The 19,499-nt window shown below is 43.2% G+C and overlaps 1 protein-coding gene across 3 annotated transcripts in view; it reads left to right on the plus strand.

Annotated features, from left to right (window-relative positions):
* The window catches only part of GALNS (galactosamine (N-acetyl)-6-sulfatase), an 81,300-nt gene that overhangs the window by 29,600 nt on the left and 32,201 nt on the right, over positions 1–19,499 (plus strand). For all 3 annotated transcript variants that reach the window (XM_050922611.1, XM_050922612.1, XM_050922610.1), the window contains exons 10-11: positions 5,431–5,567; positions 7,685–7,787. In XM_050922611.1, coding sequence (XP_050778568.1) covers positions 5,431–5,567; positions 7,685–7,787 — 240 coding nt within the window. The remainder of the gene's footprint in view (positions 1–5,430; positions 5,568–7,684; positions 7,788–19,499) is intronic.

Below are 19,499 nucleotides of genomic sequence, written 5' to 3' on the forward strand. Positions count from 1 at the left end.
TTCGATGTGAAGAGAGATTAAAAAGACTTGGGCTTTTCATTTTGGAAAGGAGACGACTAAGAGGGGATATGACAGAGGTCTATACAATCATGACTGCTGTGGAGACAGTGAATAGGGAAGTATTATTTACTCCTTTACATAACACCCAATGAAATTAATAGGCAGCAGGTCTAAGAGAAACATAGGGAAGTATTTCTTTACACAACGCACAGTCAACCTGTGGAACTCTTTGCCAGGGAATATTGTGAAGGCCAGAACTATAACAACCAATCTTTTTTGAACTCTAAGTTCATGGAGGATAGATCCATCAATATCTATTAGCTAACATGGTCAGGGATGCAAACACATGTTCTGAGTGTTTCTAGTCTCTGATTGACAGAAGCTGGGAGTGGGCAATAGCGGATGGATCATTCAGTGATTGCCTGTTCTGGTCATTGTCCCTGAAGCACCTGGCATTGGCCATTGTCAGAAGACCAGATACTGGGCTAGACGAACCATTGGTCTGCCCCAGTCTGGCCATTATGTTCTTATTGCTGACACTCTTACTGACGTATAGCTTTTTAGTGGGTGTATTTCTTTATTTCAAATAAAAGGAATGTTGAGTAGAAATTATAAAGGAAATCAAGTGGCTGGTTCTAATAGGAACATCAGTAGCGCTATAGGTAACCGGTTTGGGACTGAGTGGGGGTCATGCCACAGGAGGCTGCTGCCGGTATTGGCATCAAAATTCAGTTCCTTTTGGCCCCGCCGTTTTGGCATGTTTATTCACACACAAACAACATTTCTGTAGCTTCCTGCCCCACTCCATTTTCCAGGTGAATTCATAACAAGTCAACATTTAAACATTCCCTGCATCATGTCTGCCTTCTGGAAAGATCCAGCTGAAAGAAATTCATATTCTGCTGGTATCTGAATCCTCCTTCTCTCTTTCTGCGTGTCTTCTCCCTTTCCCTCCCCAGTTCCTGCTCCCTGAAGGAGAAAAGAACATATCAACCCAAAGACAGCATTGCAACCTTTTCTTCACTATCTCCCATGGGGCGCAAATTGAAATTGAATTAGACAGGGATATCAGGTCTGCTCGCTGTGATAACTGTAAAAGGATTTTATTTAAAAACACCCTGACATTTGTTCACCCAGTTTCAAATATTTAGCTTTTCTCCTTTCGTTTCCTGGCGGGGGCGACTTTATTAATTGTCGCCTTTGATTCAGAGTTAAAGCTTGAAAGCGCTGATAACAGCAGCGGTGACTATTTCTTCCCGCAACGTGGCCCACAGCAAAAGGATTTCATTTTCTTAAAGACGTTCTCTGTTCACTGAGAGTTTGTTTAAAAAAAAAAGGGGGGGGGAGCCCTTCTTACGTGCATAATGCCAGCTGTTCCTCACTGATACAAGGAATATCTGATCTCGCTCTTCTTTTATGTTATTTATTTTCTCTGGGCTGTTACTCTCTGGATTTTTATTTTTATTTTCTTAAGAAAAAATGGAAGAGGCAGCTAGAATGAGAGTGCTGTTGACAGGAGAAAATGGTAATTTAAAAAAAATGATCTGAAAATACTTCAAAGTTTTTATAAATATTAACCTTTTTTATTTTTTTTTCTCTTCACGGTGCTGCAGAGCACAGATAAATCCAAGTGGCTGTGGCACTGGCGTTTAATTTCCTTAAGAAGTTTTCTCTGCTTCATGGAAGAATGTTGTCTGAGACCAGAAACATAATTGGATGATTAAAGGGAGTCATTTACGTCTGGTTATGTTTAGTAAAGGCCGGTACAAGAAGTCAATGGTGGCCCCATAGGACTGTCACAGTGTATAAATTAGATAGTACATCTGAATTTGGCTATTGCTTCTTGCTGTCTGTTAGCCAAAAGATTTAGGTGACAGGACTGAGTGGTGACATGAAAAGTGATTTTTTTATTTTTTTGGATTTGCCTTATAAACTGTGAAAGGCCTAATTACAGAAAGAGTTACATGCTAGCTATCTTGTTCATTCCTGCTGCAGCAGGAGTACATGGAGAGCAGGCACGTTAATAACTATATCATGTGCCAAATATCCCTTTTATTAATCTCTCAAATCCTTCACGTGGCATTTCTGCAACCTCACAATGCCTGCGACGTGCAGGCGAGCATACAAGACACTCAGCACCTCGTGGTGTGTGTAGTCCACCTTTGTCAGGAATGGATGTGATAGCTTCTTTGAAGGAGGATAACATTGTTATTATTTAATGTCTGTGCACTCTTAACATGTGCACAGCCCTTTACAAAACACACACACACACAAGGCAAAATCCTTGCTCTAAGGAGCCTACAATCTAAGGGTCTGTCTACACTGCAGCTGGGAGTGAGCCTCCCAGCCCTAGTAGGCAGACTCATGCTAGCTCGGTGAAGGGGATGGGTCTTAGAGACGGACTCCAACCCAAGCAGGAATGTCTGCACTGCTATTTTTAGCCCTGTGGCATGAGCCTAAGTCAGTTGCTTTGAGACGCTCTGCTGTGGATCTTTTATTTTATGATTTTTTTTTGCAGTGTAGGTGTACCCAAAGGGAGCAGTGTGGAGACAGTAGAGTGTAAGGAGCAAGAGCAGCAACATCTAGCACCCATCAAAATGGGGTCAGTGGGGCCTGACCCCTCCCTAGATCTCTGTATCTGATGGCTACGCAACAGCATTTTTGTTAGTGTTTGAATCAGCAATAAAAATGCATGTCTGTCGTTCCTGCAAAGGAACGGACTGTGTGTGTAACCATTATGTATTTGTAGTGAGCTGCAGTCTCATTCGGGTCTGACTTAGTTGTCGGGGTGGAAGGCAATGGGAGGTTTGCCTGGGTAAGGACTGCAGGATTTGGTGCAGTGTATGTAACTTTGTTTTGTTTGGAGCTCCCAGTACCAGTGCACATTATAAAACTAAAACAGTACATCCAGTTTCACTGTAAAATGGGACTGTTCCAGTTCCTTCTCAGAGGTTGTGTCGCCAAGAAAGTTGCAAGCAGCTTCCCTCCATCCTCTCCTCCAAACAAGGAGATGAACCTTTAGAGGAGTTTGTGTACATTCCTGCCTCTTGTGTTGCTCATGTGTAGGATCGTTTAATATTTCAGGTCCTGTGATTTAACCTCTTCCCATCCCTTACTGCCCACAAAAACAGGCTGATCCTAGCCTCTTCCAAAGTACCTCAGTGCAGCAAAAGCTCTGAATCAAACTATGGGCCTGATCCCATGCAATCTTTCACATGCCAGTAATCCCACTAATTTCAGTCAGATTATTCTATTGACTATAGGCTATTTTCATAAATAAAGGTTTCCAGGATCAGGCCCTCTCTATGCTTGCTGCTGTGCATTCTGTTTCTCCTGCATGGGGACAGGGAAAGTTTTGCCCATATCCTACCTCAGTATTAAATGCTCCTGTCAGTGTTTTGTGATGAATTCAAATGGTTAAGAATTGAAATGACTGTAATCCAGCAGAGTGACACTGCAATATTAAACGTTTAATCCGTACCACTAGTGCAAGCACAGCATGCAGCCTGTTGTTTTTGGAAAGAGGAAAATACTGTAATTTTCAGAAATATCTTTCAATTCCCCACTTAAATCCTTAGATGTTCACTTTTTCAACCTATTGGCCATCTAGCCAATAGAGCAAGAGGTTTAATAATTCAGAAAAAGGTTTGTTCCCCTTAATAGGGCTGCAGAATCTAAAACAGCTGAGCTGATATGTTGCAGAGTTCCTCTTTTATCATAATTTGCTCCAGTATTTAAATACTCTTTTAGAGTCAGCTTAGTAAATGGAGATCCATTTCTTATTAGCAGGAAGATTCATAGATAAGGCAGCTTTGATGGTCATGATGTTATGACAGATATATTGGTATCCTCGGTATATTGGTATAACATTGCGAATCTGTCTTGGATGGAAAAGAAAGAAAATGGTTTTTCTCCACGGTATAAGTATGTTGACTTGGGTCACATGGCTCTTTGTTTCCGAGTTTGTGGTATGCCTGGGATGGTTCTGTTGTGTCACATCTGGTACTGATGCATCTGAGCGCAGAGCACTCGTACTCTCGCACTTAACTGAAGAGATCTGCCTCAACTTTGTGTAATGTCGGTTAATTCCCCATCCCAAGGCCGACGGTAGTCTCCTGACATAGTAGCATAGCACAGAAAGATCTGTAGCCCCTTTGGGGTTGAGAGAGCATAGCCCCTTTACATCTTTTTCCTGGGGGGAGGGGGAGAGTGAGGGAAACCAGGGGTGGCTCTGGAGCTGGGACGGGGAGAGAGGCAGCAGCCCGCAGACCCTGCAAAGGAAGCAGCAGAGAACCCGCACTGAGCACTCCCAAGGCCCCACTGGCCCAAGCTGTGGAGACCCCCCAAGAACATGAGGAGGAAGGTTCATTGCAGGCAGAGAGCCCTGTACCGCAAACCGCCATTTAAACACAGCTGCCCTGGAATTCGTGCCTCCAGGACCCATCATCTCACCTCCATGTTCAGTGGTGTCACCTCAGCCAGTACCTGCCTGCCAGCCAGCCAGCCAAGACGTTCCTCTAGGGAGGGGAAGCCGGGTGCAGGTTCTCTGCTGCTTCCTCTCTCTCCCTCCAGCTCCAGAGCCACCCCCTGGAGTTTCCTTCCTTTTTTCTCACTTTCCCTCCCCCTAGGAAAAAGATTTAAAGGGGCCATGCTCTCTAAACCCCAAAGGGGTTACAGATGGAAGGGGTTGGTGTGTGTGTTTGAGAAAATCAGTCCGAAGTTAATTGGTATAAACAAATACCATGTGGGATGCTTGTTTTTAAAACAGGAATAATTAAGACAGAAGGAATTCTAAATATGGCTACTAGTTAAATTAAAAACCTCTTTAAAAACCACTAAAGCCAAAAAATGGTAGTTTTTTCCTCCCTGATAAAAATACTCGAAAATATTCCAGATTCACCGTTCTAGAATTGTTGAAAACTGTTTGTAGATAAGGTCATTGGGCCCTGAAGATCACTCCCCATCCACCCACTTCTGTACTTGCTGGGAGCTCACCCCTGGCAATGCAGGGCTCCAGAGGGTACCAGTGGATGCAATAAATCAAGGGGAACTTTATATGGAATACTGATTTTTCAGTCTCAGAATGAGTAATAATTTGCCTGTGCACACCAGGGGGCTCTAAGCACCACAAAGTATGAATGAATGAATGGAAAGTGGGTGAAGTAGAGAGGTTTTTAAAAAAAAAGTGTTCCATAAAAAACAACATGAAAGGAGGAAGGGCCTGATTCAGCCCTCTGGAAGTTAATGGGGACTTTGCATGTGACTCTGATGTGAGCAGGATCAAGCCCCAAGTGAGAAATTTTGAGAGATGCAATAAAGGAATGGGACTGAGAAAGCAGCTCTTTTGTAGCAGAGAGGCAGGCAGCCTTGTCTGCTTGAATTTATATGGAAAGTCTGTGCAAATGCTCTTCGTTGTCTTGTCAATTTCAGGTGAGTCATCAACTGGGTAACGTGATGGATCTCTTCACCACCAGCCTCTCCCTAGCGGGATTGCAGCCTCCCAGTGACAGACAGATTGACGGTATTGACCTTTCTCCTGCCATCCTGCAGGGCAAGCTAATTGACAGGTTAGTTATGAGCACGGAGCTCACAGCTCCTCCCTCGGGATTATTGGACGGGGGCAAAACTCATTTGCTTATTTAAAAAATCTTTTAAAATTATTTCTTTAGAAACTGGCCTGGTGCACTCTGTGTTCCTGATGGCTGAATTGGGGTGAGCAACAGAGATTTACTTTCTGTGCTAATTATGTGCTGGAGCTAACGAGGTGGAATTTCTTGAAACTCAGCATATTGCCATGGGCATATTCATCTGTCCAGGGGTTAGCACAGATCCCTGGAACAGCATAAGGTCACAGTGAGGATAAATTCCGTGATCTTTAACCTGGTTAGGGAAAAGAGGTTTAATTGTTTGTTACTGTATAGCAACCAAGAGTGTCTGGGTACTTCACAGAACACAGCCACTGCCTGAAGGAACATACAGTCAAAGGCCTTGACCCTGGAAAGGGACTTCAGTGAAACCCCACTTGCTCCTTTGGGTCCGCTTGTGTGGATCCTTTTTCATGGTTGGGCCCAAATTTTAGACTTGACTTGAAAACTGGGATAATGAGCAGCAGGGAGTGGGGATGGGCTGGGTGTTAAAACAAGACAAGATTAGACAGTGAACATTCTTGACTTCCTTTTCTGGGCAATGTAGAACTGGTGAGTATTTCCAGGAATGGTTTAATTGAGCAGAAGGAAGCAGCCTGACAAATCAAAGTAGAAGGGGATGTTCCATAAGTAGGGGAGAGCATGAAAAAAGGCACAGGGATGCTTGCAGGATTCCTCTGTGTTGACCTTGAACCGTAGGTCAGTAAAGCTATTTTTGTGCCCATTAGGGCAGAAAGCACCTGCATAGCACTGCAGGTCATTCATCTTGTGTCTAATTTAGGGCGTTACTGGGTCTGTGAGTGCTGTGAAATGTTTGCAATTAGCATTCCTTTGTTTCTTTAAGGTTGAAGAGGGTCTTTATTGACATAACAGTTTTTTCATTGAAGAGGCAAACATTTCATTACTCTGCCCCTTGCACTACAATAATTGTCACTTCCATGCACGAGGTGAACCAGGTCAGGTCTTCCAAAGCCAAAAACTGTGTTAATATTTTTTTCCAGTGGGTTAGGTTTTAACATCCTTTTTGGCTAAGAAGCAGGAACAGTAAAGATGATTTGGGGATGGAGAAGATTATTTAAAACAAAAGATCTTATACAAACACCCTCAACTAAAGAAGGCTCCTACTGGAAAAAGCTGACCAAGCTGGAGTCCTTGCATGAGGAACTCTGCCAACAGAGTCTGCCCTCTATAGATGCTTCAATTCTGCAGAAATTGGGTGGTCTGGTTTTACCTTCCGTTCCAAGAGCAACAGAGTGCTTTGTCGGTGAAACCAAAGAGAAAAGGGGAGACAGTGCTGAGCTCGCCACAACATTTTTTGAAAGGGGGACACAGGCCATTAACTGGTCTGAATAGAATATATTTTCCAAATATATCCCCAGTGTGCTCCCTAAGTTGAGAACCATGGGTGTTTGAGAAAAAGCAGCACCCAGAATTACATTAGGCCAAGTTAAAGGGAAGGGTTTTTGAGAAATTGATGGGGGTGGAATCTAAAGCATGTTGGAGTGCTGGCATTTGTGATTTGGGTGCATTCTGAGATGGCACTGGAAAGCAGAATGCGTCTTTAATGCCGTTTTCCCCCTTCTCTGGCTAATCAGCCTGTGTGACAGTAACAGCTGGCAGTCTGATGCTCCCTAGCTGTCCCCAGCCATAAACAGGAGACCAGGCATCACATGTTCTGTGAATCCCCATCACACACCCCACTCTTCTGAGACATTTGGTGTTTAAATCGTCACGCACTAGAGGAAATTACAGGGGCTGATAGTTCAAGGATTAACAGTCACTGGCAGCCCAGTTGTATAATGTTTCATTCTTGCGCAATGTGAGCTCTCAACTTGATGAACACTTTAAAAAATGTTAATTGAAAACCTTGCAGTGGAGACTGTGAGAAGGCAGCCTGTTCCTGACTGATAGCTGAATCGGAAGTCAGACTCCATTAAAGTGTTTGTCTCCCTTATCAGTGTGCCTGCCCAAGTGCGTGTTTGGGCACATTGCATTTCTCATGCAGCTGCACTTCCCCTCCCCTTCTGCTTCCCTGTCAGGCCGATATTCTATTACCGTGGCAACGAGATGATGGCAGTGAGACTTGGGCTTTACAAGGCTCACTACTGGACCTGGAGCAACTCCTGGGAGCAGTTCAGTCAGGTAACCGAAAACAAAACCAAACCTCCTCGTTTAGTTCATTTTCCCCATTCCCAGTTGCATCAAAGGACGTTTTCCTCGTGGGGGGAAAAAGCCCATTAAAGGGGAATTTGAAATCATTGGCATGTCCTTGCGCTCCATTTTAAACCAGCCTTTTATTGGAGACGTTGATGTGTCATTACGGCTGGATCTGTTGTAGAAAGTGAAAGGAGGAAGGAGACTAATATTTCAGCACCTTCATATTGAAGTCAGTGTCATTCCAGGGCAATAAGAGGAAATTGTTCTCTTGAGTTGTTTTGTATGTTGGGGTTGTTTGTTTTTTTGTTTTTAAACATTCTAATATACTCCAACATTAAGCATCTTTTCTTGATCAATTCTTACAAGCTTATAAGTCACACCATTTGGAGTGTTACATTAAGTTGTTGGTGTGGCTCCAGTGTCTGACATGAGGAATTCAATGCCCCTCACTATTAAAACGAATATAAGGCTGCTTTGCTAAGCAGTGCATGGAGAGGGAAGGAAGCCCAGCCGTTAGCAGCTGCACTGTGCAAAGAACTGCAGTCGCTGAAGACAGAGCACTTGTGTTTCATCTCTTACAAAAGCATGCTCAGACCTAAATCATTCTAATCACGTTTTTGAGCTCTCTTGGTTGATCATCCCTTTGTTCTAAGTTATACACGCTTGGTGTTTTTCTGGTTTTGTATCTTGTTCCAAACTTGGGTAATAAACTCTGGGGCATTTCACAAATGGCAGCTCACAATTGTGCCATGCTGATTATGCCCTTAAAAGTGAAGTAAATATGCTATGGCACAGCTCTTAGCAATTTCAGCAGCAGGCTGATGGTACAGGGGGTTGTTTGTAAGATTATTACTATTTGTTAGGTATGGGAGGTCCTCAGGGCTTCACAGGTGCAGAACAATGTGCTCTGGCATTTGTGGATGTGAAAACAAGCATGTAGTTTGTATACTCAGGGCAAAGGGGATGGGGGTAGAGGCAGCATCAAGGGAGTCTTACATTCATGGCTGTAAAGTTTGTATCTAGAAAGACTGTAAGGCTCAAAGAGTCAAAGTTGCAATTTTACATGGCCCCAAAGAGACTTACCAACTGGGGGGGAAACTTGCATCGCATACTTTACGCCATTGTTAACCCTTTGTGGGGGGATGAGCTAGGCCGTAGGAACAAAGAACGTGGCCCCCTCCAAACATATGTCCGGGGCCCCTTACAATGCAGAAACCATAAAAAAACTAAACAACTAAATTAATAACATTTATCCGCCGACCGCCATTATGAACGCAAATACACATTCTTTGAATGGGTCCAACTAAAATTCGAAACTGACCGACAGACAACTGATGTAGCCAATAGCATTATGATGTATCATAATGACTTCACGGTTTTGTCAGTAAAACTGACATGGATTGTGCAATAGCGTCAATAAATGTCACTTACCTAGTTATATCTTACAATTTTTTTTGCCACTTTTAGGGGCCCCCTTCCTTGCGGGGCCCCCTCCGGTCGGAGAGTACGGAGGGCGCTCGCTACGCCTCTGGAATGATGCAATCTATTGTCAACACTTGTATGCAGATAAAGCTCGGATCTTTCAAGTGACATGGAAAGAGTGGAAGATTTTCACTGTGAGTGGGGACATTGGAGAAGGGTGTGCACTTCCCATGTGTACAGAAGACAATGTCAGATATGAGTAACTGCTCTCCATTGTAATATAAGCACATACACACACTTACACACCTAGTTCAGAAAAAATAAATACTTGCACTGATCTAACCTGTTTGTACATGTCTGAATATGTGTGTAGCTGTGATAATGGAGACTGGTTACTCATTTCAAAGACTCTCCCACTGTGAGCAGTGTCAGTTGTGTAATTAAGGAATATTTCTTTCTTTCTAAGTCTTTGTTTAACTACAGGCTGATTAAAGTCAGTAATTATGCATCAGAGAAATTATTAAAAATTAACTTGCTTTCCTGCAGCTTGTATCATATGTGGTTGATGTGGGTAAAATTGGAGCACATTAGTGGACAGAATAGCCATTAACAACATGCAGAGGAAGCTGGGGCTGAAATTTGTTCCGATTCCTCTCATGTCTTCTAGACGTTAATTATAACCCTCACGAGCTTAAAATCAATCAATCAATCAGTCAGAATGCAGAATATTTTTACAGTTCTGATTTTTATTTTCTTTTTTGCAAGCTTGTCATACGTGACCGCTACACAGTTCCTCCTTGCAATTACTGCTTTGTTATCAGTAATATTTATACTGTAATTGAAGTTATCTTGGCAGAGTAGGAGGAGCCAGTTTTGCTTGCTGGCTTCATTGCAAGTGGACTTTATTGTACACTTCTGTGACATCGGAAATCCTGATTGTCAACAGAACAGATGAGTTTGCCTTGCCAAGCCACTGGGGCTTTTGGCTAATAAGGCAAGTTTTTACCTTGTCTAATGGTGGGGTCTCCTGACTGGCCCATTATCTGAGTCAGATGTGGAGATGTATTAAATTCCCTTTGAACTTGGAAGCCTTTCACTCATAAAAATGATGGGGCCAAAGTCAGATCTGGTGAAAACTGGTACAGTTCCATCATCTTTATTGAAGCTGCAACCATTTAAACAGGCCTGAGGTTGGCCAGATACGTCAAAACAACTCTCTGTTTATTTTCAAGAGGTTTACTTTAGGGATAATTTAGTATCTTGTTATTTTTGTAGAGTTGCTTCATTGTTTCATGTTTCAGCCAAACCTCCATTTGCTCTTAAAAGACCCTTGTTAATTGGCAGAGTGGAAAATTACTAAATATAGATAGTCTTGTCAGAAGTCAATTTCTTTAATTTCAATTATGAATATCACTTTTTATGTTTACATTTTTACTGTTGCATGATATTAAGTGGTGGATAGGGTTGGGGCAAGGCTGTAGATGGCTCCCTGGGCCACTGAGAGGCCCAAAACACAGGTGCGAAGGAGGTTGTGGTCCTGACCTGGAGCCAGGGACCACTTGATCAGGACTATACAGAGGAGGATGAGCCCCTGGCTGCTGGGGAGGCCACCCCACTGCTGAACAGTTCCTGCCTGGGGACAGTTCCCACACACCTGGCTGTGTGAGTGAGTGGGGCCATGACAGTGGAGCTGCAGAGAACTCCCCACGTGGTCACAGGTCGGTGACACCCGATCCCTGCATGTGCAAGGTGTGGAGAAAGCTGCAAGCCTGGGAGGGCAGAGCGGAAACCCTTGGCCAGGATGGCACTGAGGAAGGAAAGCCCCCAGCCACAGCAGAGGCCACCCTGCTACTGAGTGGTGTTATCCCGGGGCAGGAGCCTTTCAGCAGCAGAGTGACCTCCCCCACAGCTGGGGACTCATCCCTCACAGGCCTGACTGGGAGTCTCTGCTCTGCCCTGCAGTGGTGCTGGAACAATTCGTACAGTGAGGATGCTGAGAGCCATTGAACCAAACTGTAAACCCTGCGTATGATGGAAACCACTTTAATCCAGGAGGTGCGGCAGCCCCCTCAGTGCCTCTAGTTCCAGCACCTATGCTCTCCTGCTAGGACTGGAGCCTCCCCCACACCTTGCTCCTGCAGCGATCCAGTGTCACCGTGCAGGAAGCCCTCTGCAGCTCTGCTGTCATGGCCCTGCTCGCTCATTCCCATGACTGCGCTGCCAAAAGGCCAGTGACATTGGATCCCTGTAGGTGCAGCGTGCAGGGGAAGGGCAGGCTGCACTCATGCCATTATGATGAATGCTTTTTTGTGTTGGTAAATGTCGATTTCAGTGTCAGCTGAAATTGACATTTACCAACACAACAGCTATCAGTTTAAAATGAATCCTGCCAAACCGAAATACAGACAACTTGCGCTATTTTTAATCCATGCTTGGTGTGCTTTTGTTTTAAGATTTTTAAACCTGTAAATGCCACTGAGCGAACCAGAATCCAGTTGATGTTAGGATTGGAAAACATCACATTGTTATCCTTCTGGCCCCATGTGTGTCTTCTCAACACTTCCATGCTTTTCACCGTCAAGCTTGGTTATGAAGAATTTGTGCAAGTTTAGGAATTTTAGTCTCTAACCTGGAAAGCTACTTGCTTGATTGCAGCATTATGCAGCTAAGAAATAAAATATGTGTAAAATCAAGCACAGAGGAGACGCTTACGACAGCTAACCCCAGGAGATAACTTGGTTATGCATGCTTCTCCCCATATGGCACTTGAAATATTTACACTGCAAAGATCCCATGCCAACAGTCCACTGATTTATAGTCTCTTGGCCTTATTTAAACTCTCATGACATTAACATGCTTTAACTGGTACCCATCATCTTGTCTTCTAGTTTGGGATTCAATTTCATGTCATCAGTCACAAAGATGAAATGTGTTGGGTTTTTGGTTTTTTATCCTCCAAAGCCAGTATTTTCTAATCCGATTCCTCCCATAAATCATTGTAATCTATTTCCTAGCACTATAGGACTATTTGGTGTTATCTTCCCTGCTATTTCTACTTGATTATTTAGATAACTTATATTCATGAATGGCTACTCCCTTGAATAGCATAAGAGAAAGAAATATAAATCCACTTAGCAGAAATAAGTGAGACTAAGGACTTAATGGCACACACCACTCCTGCTTGTAAATTACATGGGATGCTCACATGAGGAATATATACCTAGCTGCCATTTTTGTACAATAAAAAGCCTTTGTGATTTACAAGTGGTTCATGTTTATGCAGTTTGAATTGTCTAACATCAAGGAGCTGATGAATAGACCAGAGATAAGTGAATTTACTGAGAGAATGTATTTGTATTTGTAAATAATTTGAGATTTAATATGTATTCTATTCCATAGTTAGATATGGTTTTGGACTGAAAAGAGACACAGAGAAGTTTAAGAATTCAGTAGTCTCAGACTTAGAATAATAGAAAATCAGGGTTGGAAGGGACCTCAGGAGGTCATCTAGTCCAATCCCCTGCTTAAAGCAGGACCAATTCCCAACTAAATCATCCCAGCCAGGGCTTTGTCAAGCCTGACCTTAAAAACCTCTAAGGAAGGAGATTCCACCACCTCCCTAGGTAACCCATTCCAGTGCTTCACCACTCTGAGTGAAAAAGTTTTTCCTAATATCCAACCTAAACCTCCCCCACAGCAACTTGAGACCGTTACTCCTTGTTCTGTCATCTGCTACCACTGAGAACAGTCTAGATCCATCTTCTTTGGAACCCCCTTTCAGGTAGGTGAAAACAGCTCTCAAATCCCTCCTCATCCTTCTCTTCTGCAGACTAAACAATCCCAGTTCTCTCCTCGTAAGTCCAGCCCCCTAATAATTTTTGTTGCCTTCCGCTAGACTCTTTCCAATTTTTCCTCATCCTTCTTATAGTGTGCATCCCAAAACTGGACACAGAACTCCAGATGAGGCCTCACCAATGTCGAATAGAGGGAAATGATCACATCCCTCAATCTGTTGGCAAAGCCCATACTTATACAGCCCAAAATGCCATTAACCTTCTTGGCAACAAGGGCACATTGTTGACTCATATCCAGCTTCTCATCCACTGTAACCCCTAGGTCGTTTTTTGCAGAACTGCTTGCTAGCCATTCAGTCCCTAGTCTCTAACAGTGAATGGGATTCTTCCGTCCTCAGTGCAGGACTCTGCACTTGTCCTTGTTGAACCTCATCAGGTTTCTTTTGGCCCAGTCCTCTAATTCTAACTTCATTGGAGAGTCAGCAAATAAATAATTTCACAGGAAAAATACTTCATTATTGACCCCTGGAGTTTAAAAGAAGCTGTGAGAGCACAGGAAGTGTAGTCTGCAGTGGTGTGACAGAAACCTGTAACTGGATTCACCTGGAAGGTATAGGGCCAGATTTTCAGCTGTGGTAAATCGAAATAGTTCCGTTGAAATGAGTACAGCTATGCTGCTTTAGACTTGCTGAGGATTTGGCCCATTCTGTCCTTTGCTTTGGTGTTTGTCTGTCAGAGCGTAGGCTCTTCCACAGCCCTATCGGGTTGACAGCCTTGCTCTTCCTGCCAAATCCAGCAGTAATGAACACAGCAGTGTACATGACACGTCCAGTGCATATTGCTCAGAGGATCTACGTCACCAGTCAGGTAGGGTAGTTGGCTGGAAATTGAAGCTAGACAAATTTAGACTAGAAGTAAGGCACAAATTTTTACCGGTGACGTTAATTAACCATTGGAACAACTTACCGAGGGCTGAAGTGGACTCTCCACCATCCAGATTTGGATGTTTTTCTAAAATACATGCTGTAGTTCAAACAAGAATGAATTTAGGGGAGTCTCATGGCCTGTGTTATGCAGGAAAGCTGACCAGATGATCACAGTGGTCCTTTCTGGCTTTGGAGTCTAGGATTCGCTCCCTACTGGCATTCAGTGGTTGTGCTGAAAGCCAATTCAATTGTAAGCTAGAGCAGCCCCCCATGCACCCCACCACTTTGCCTTACAGCCGCCTTTTAGTGGCTTTTCCTGCTGCATTCCCGTGCCAACCCTGTGGCATTTAAGTAGCATGTATTTGGCCCAACGACAGAATGCCAAACAGATACACTACCACTTGTGTGTATATCTTGTATCATATACCACTGTTGTCACCACTGCATTTAGCCCAGAAGAGGTCCCTGAGAAGAGGCAGATCCTGGAGAACAGGCAAATTTACTCTACCCACTCTGAAATACATATGCCTCATGCTCTGCATTGCTCTCCTGCTGCCCTGCCCAGCTGATCAGGAGCAATTCTGAAGGGCTTAGAGGGAGGGAGCTGCATTTAGCCCTCCTTTGTTGGGAGGACAGGTCAGCTTTATGCAGGGCCGGGGGGGAGGGGAATAAAGGGGAAAATTGTGGATTCTTGAAGGAATCTACTTGCCTCTTTTTTTGAGGTAATTAAATTCCTTCCAAAATCCCGATTTTAGTGCTTAATTAGAGGTGGCAAGAACTTGAGGCACCAGGAGGGTAAAGCTCTTGCCTCTGCTTACTCCTGAGATCACTAACAGAGCATAGCTCTTCGGTAGCACTGGTGAGTTGACCTTAACTGGATCTTTGCAAAAATATTTTTTAAAAAGCCCATTGGTTTAGTGGATTGTGGCTGATAAACTTCAGCCTCTCTGCTCTCAGCTTAGTATCTTGTTAGTAGTTTTCATAAAGGGTGTGTGTGTGTGTATGAACACACCCTGTTGTTTCACTGTAAAATGCCAAAGGGGTTATTTGTGCTGCGGTCTGTTCTGATTGCCCTTCTCATCAACATGAAGGAATCGATAAAGCCTTTTCTGTGAGGGGGGATGTGAAATCAAGTAGAACCTCACAAATAATGACATTTGATTGTGGTCCTCTGAGCATATGAGCTAGCTATCGATCGCTTCTGCTTGAGAGCCGATGGAGACTTTTCGATTTGCCCCTTTTCTCCGCTCCCTTCCAGACAGTTAACACATTAGAAGCGATTTTTGTTCAGCAGGGCTGAAGCGGCTACCAAGAGAAACCAGCACCAGCATTTTCAGGTGTTCGATCACTCTGAGTTCCAATACTGGAGGCTTTTGCTGAGAACTGCCACGAGTGAGAATCGCTGCTTTCCAGTGCTGTGGCAAGGACAAGAAGAAAGAGAGCAGATTGCTGCAGTGTTGGGGATACCTGCCTCAAACAAGCTGTGTTTTTCCTAATATTAATATTTGTTTTGTTGTTCTGTGTTTTGAGCATTGGAATGAGGAAATGTTGACAAGGAGACAGTCCAGTGTTTGCTGTGCCACTATCATAATCCGCAGTCACTTGTAAATTCAGAGTGCTCTGGGATAGTGCCAGGGAGATGAATCGCCAGAGGGCTTACATTAACACAAGTGCTGATTCCATCGCTTGGCTAGGAGCCCAAAATGGTGAACTGTTGTATTTGTCTCATGTCATTATTGACATAACATCTGTGGGCCATTTACTCTGGAAATTGAGTCACAAGCCATATAATCAACAGTCAGTAGTTCTTGCTGAGGGGCTTACAGTGGGGCTGGAGGGGCAGACACTCCTGCCCCCTTAAAAATCCACTTGTTCTGTCTGGAGGAAAAGTTTATTTTTATATGAGGAACTCAATGAAATTCAGTGAAATTTCTCTTCACTGTGCGATGGTACAAAACATCATCCCTGTCCAGGAGATTTGGTCCGCTAGCAGACACGCTTCTGGTTGCTATTTGCAAGTAATCGGGCGCTCTTTTAGTTGGCTGTTTCTAACAAGGCACAGAACTGTGACTAGCTGTAGACATGTCCCTCGTGTTTTTGTAAGTGTTCAGAAAAAGATCAGAGAATTTGTCTAAATATAAGCAATTACCTTTTTTCTATGTGAGGTCACTGTTTATTGTAAATGAACATCTTACTTCAGCTAAGGTGCGGATTAAACTATATTAGACTTGTGCAGGGAATCAATAGCCAGTTAAAAGCACATTGTTAGTCACAGGCTCTCATAATAAAAATGTTTAAGGAAACAATATAATAAGTCTAATGGTGGTTTTGGTTTTGTTGCGGGGAATGCAGGAATTGGATCAGCCCATTTCCCTTAAAAGGATTCTTCATTCTTCTCGTGTATGAATTTCATTTTTAAGTGAAGCTGGCCGTCTGGAACGCCAGCAAAAACACTGGTCCAGATACGCATCAAAGCTCCACTGATTTCAGTGGAAGGATGTTGATTTACACCAGCTGAGGATCAGGCCCACTGTATCTAACATTAAAGCCTACAAAGCTCTTAGTTTCTACGGCCTGTGCGGTTAGCTTGTCCCTTTTAAAAAGGAATGTCTAATTTGCCGAAGATTGGGAAATCATTCTGAAACAGTGGCATGATTTCAAATTCCCTCACAGTCTTCACCAGTACAAATATCTAGAAAGAACAGTCTTGTTCTTCACCAGTCATGTCTGCTTCATCAGCACTCACTCCAGCTTGTGCGGAGAAGGCAGAAGAACCTTCTTTGAGGCAGGAATGAAAAGTAGTAATTCCTTTCATCCTGATAAAGGAAGATCTAGGGAGTCTCCATCTCACATCCCCCTCTCCCCTCCCAAGCAGCATACACAAGTTTAATCTACATGTTTCCTAAGACACCAGAGGCACAAATGTGTGGATTGTCTGTTCCTGAAAATTCTTCCCAAATCTCAAGCAGAATTGATTAAAAATTCTTTGCTCTGGAAAAGGGAAGCAGTGCGGACAGAGCATCCTAGACTTTCAGTTTATTCATAGAGGATATTGTGCAGTTTCCTTCTCAAGAACTGGAAACAGCATTGAATTTACAAAATGTAGGGACAGGCAGAATTACCGTTATGATATTTAAATAGTAAAGTGATTTTCCTGCAGAATATAAGATGTTTTATTGCCTCTTAAACTGCGCAGTGATACTGCTGGTGTCTCAGATAATGTCAGTTTTCAGCAATAGGGCTCCATCAAGAGGAGGCTCAGAATGTCCATTTTAATGGGAAATTACGGTTTGATGCATTGTATGCAACCAACATTTTTTTCCCCATCAGCACATTAATTGCTCTGGCAAAATCTTTGATGCCATCAGACCTCCTCACTTGTCTTGTACAATGGCAGTGGATGTGTCCTCAGTCATCCTGCTGTGTATTGTGCTCTGGCGCATAGTATAGTGTATATATAATATTCAGATTATCAACAGGTTATTTATAATGTTTTTTACAGCCTCAGTCCTGCAGTCAGATTGATGTGAGTGAACCCTTGAAGTAGGTGGGCCACACAAGCATTCAGGGTCTGCCTGTGCCATTTCTATTGCAATACTGGGTTTGCAAATGGGGCTCTGGTTAACTTGACTCATGAACCAGGTGGAAGTGTGCACGCTACATATGCCTGCGTTCTTTATTTTGGCCGCCAGTAAAGTAGAGGCTTGAATTTTTAAATTGGTTTTGAAAGCTCTTCATGGCACAGGACCTGGCAGCATTTGAGACCAGGAACCTTGTCCGGATGGAGAGCAGCACTTGTTCATCATCTGCCTTTAGGGATCCCAGCACAGCCGCGTAACGTCCTGTCTGGCACTCAGATGTATGCCGATGGACCTTTGTGCCCAAACCACTCTGACTGCAGGATCAGGGCTTTCCTCAATAACCACCCTGATGTTCTGGGTCAGTCTGACCTGGAACCTGCTTCCCCCGCTATCCAGCTCAGTCCATCCCTCCCTGTCTTTAGAAGTCAGCTAACAACTGTTTTTCCCCAAAAAGGTGGTGGTGGTTTTTTTGGAGTGATCGCAGCTGGTTCCCTATTTATTTATTACCATCCCTTTGGTTTGTACTGGATCCTCCCATTTGCTGTTACCTCTTCCTGTCTCTTTCATTACCTAGATATTTATTATGCTAGGCTCATTCCCATTGGATCTGGACTTCTAAGAGGATCATTTTTAACTGTTGATGTTGTATTGTGATGTAGTGGTTGTTCTGCTGGACAGTGCCGTCAGTGGAGATGGAGGGGGAATATTATTTTACTTAGTAGCTGATATGCAAGTAGGAAAGTTTTGAGGCCATCTCTGGGCCACAGCTGGACTTTGATGTCACACAGAACATCATAAAAATGATTCGTATTTCACTTTTTATTTGAGGAGATAAAGTTGAAAGGCTGTAGAATGCAAATGGTAGTTTCAGCCACATTTTTGGAGTGTTATTTATCAATGTCACAGAATGTTATGTTTGAGAGGTTTTCTTTTTCCCTCTAGTAAATTAGATTTGAAGAGGGGATTGCCTTTTGAAGCTAGAGAGAGAGGTAGCTTTTTGTTGGTTCTGAGACACCTTTGTTGAAGACTTTTTTCTCAGGAATCTGGGGATATAATCTGGAACGTGTTCTGGAGCACCTCATTATGTGAATTACATTTCACCATTTGCTTCTCGTATAAGCAGAGCAATGTAGAAGCAAATGCCCAAGAGAATAAATTCTTCCCTCAAACTAAAACATTTGCAGTAGAGGAGCAGTGTATCAATTAGCAGGCTCTTAATTAAATAACTTGTTTGATTTGCATCCAAATTATAATTTGTATGTTATATCTGGGCTTTGATACCTTTCCACTTACTGTTCCATGTATGTTTTTCAAGTTAAATTCTATTTTCCTCTGTCAAAACCTCATTCAGTCTCCGAGGTCTATGGTACGAGAAGGTTAAAAGGTCAATCATTTTTGTATCCATTTAAAGTCCATTATTAGTTGCCCGCTACAACCTATCAAGCAACTCTCTTATTTTTTCCAGCCACTGATTCAGGAATCTATAGCTCTGTGCAGATAAATGGGATTTCATGGGCTTCTAACCTTCTTGCTTTATTGAAAAGCAGAATATTAACTGCTCCGCTGACCAGCTGTCCATTAAAAACATACAGGATATTTTTAGAAAATTGTTTGCCAATCAAATCCTAACATCTGTGGAGAGCTTTTCAATGTGTTGTTTGTTTTATAAGCAAATAGTACAACTGCTTTTCCCCTCTCCATTTAAATATTACCATTTACCTTCTCTCTGGGTCTCTGTCCATGTCTCAGGGCGTTATGAAGTACTGTAAATAGCGCAGCATGTTAGCTGGAATTGTAAACCTGTGAGGTTTAACAAGTCCATTAGGTGCTAGTTCTTGGTAGTCAGTGGGGCCTCCTGCTTTATTTTCTCTTCAGTGAAATTAGCACTTAAAATTTTTTGCTATTCCCAGAGCTAAAAGTGTTCTGTTAGCCAGTAGGACCGTAGGCCAAGCTCTAAGTTATTAGGGAGTTGAC

This window comes from Gopherus flavomarginatus, chromosome 14 (genome assembly GCF_025201925.1).
Source record: "Gopherus flavomarginatus isolate rGopFla2 chromosome 14, rGopFla2.mat.asm, whole genome shotgun sequence".
NCBI lineage: Eukaryota > Metazoa > Chordata > Testudines > Testudinidae > Gopherus > Gopherus flavomarginatus.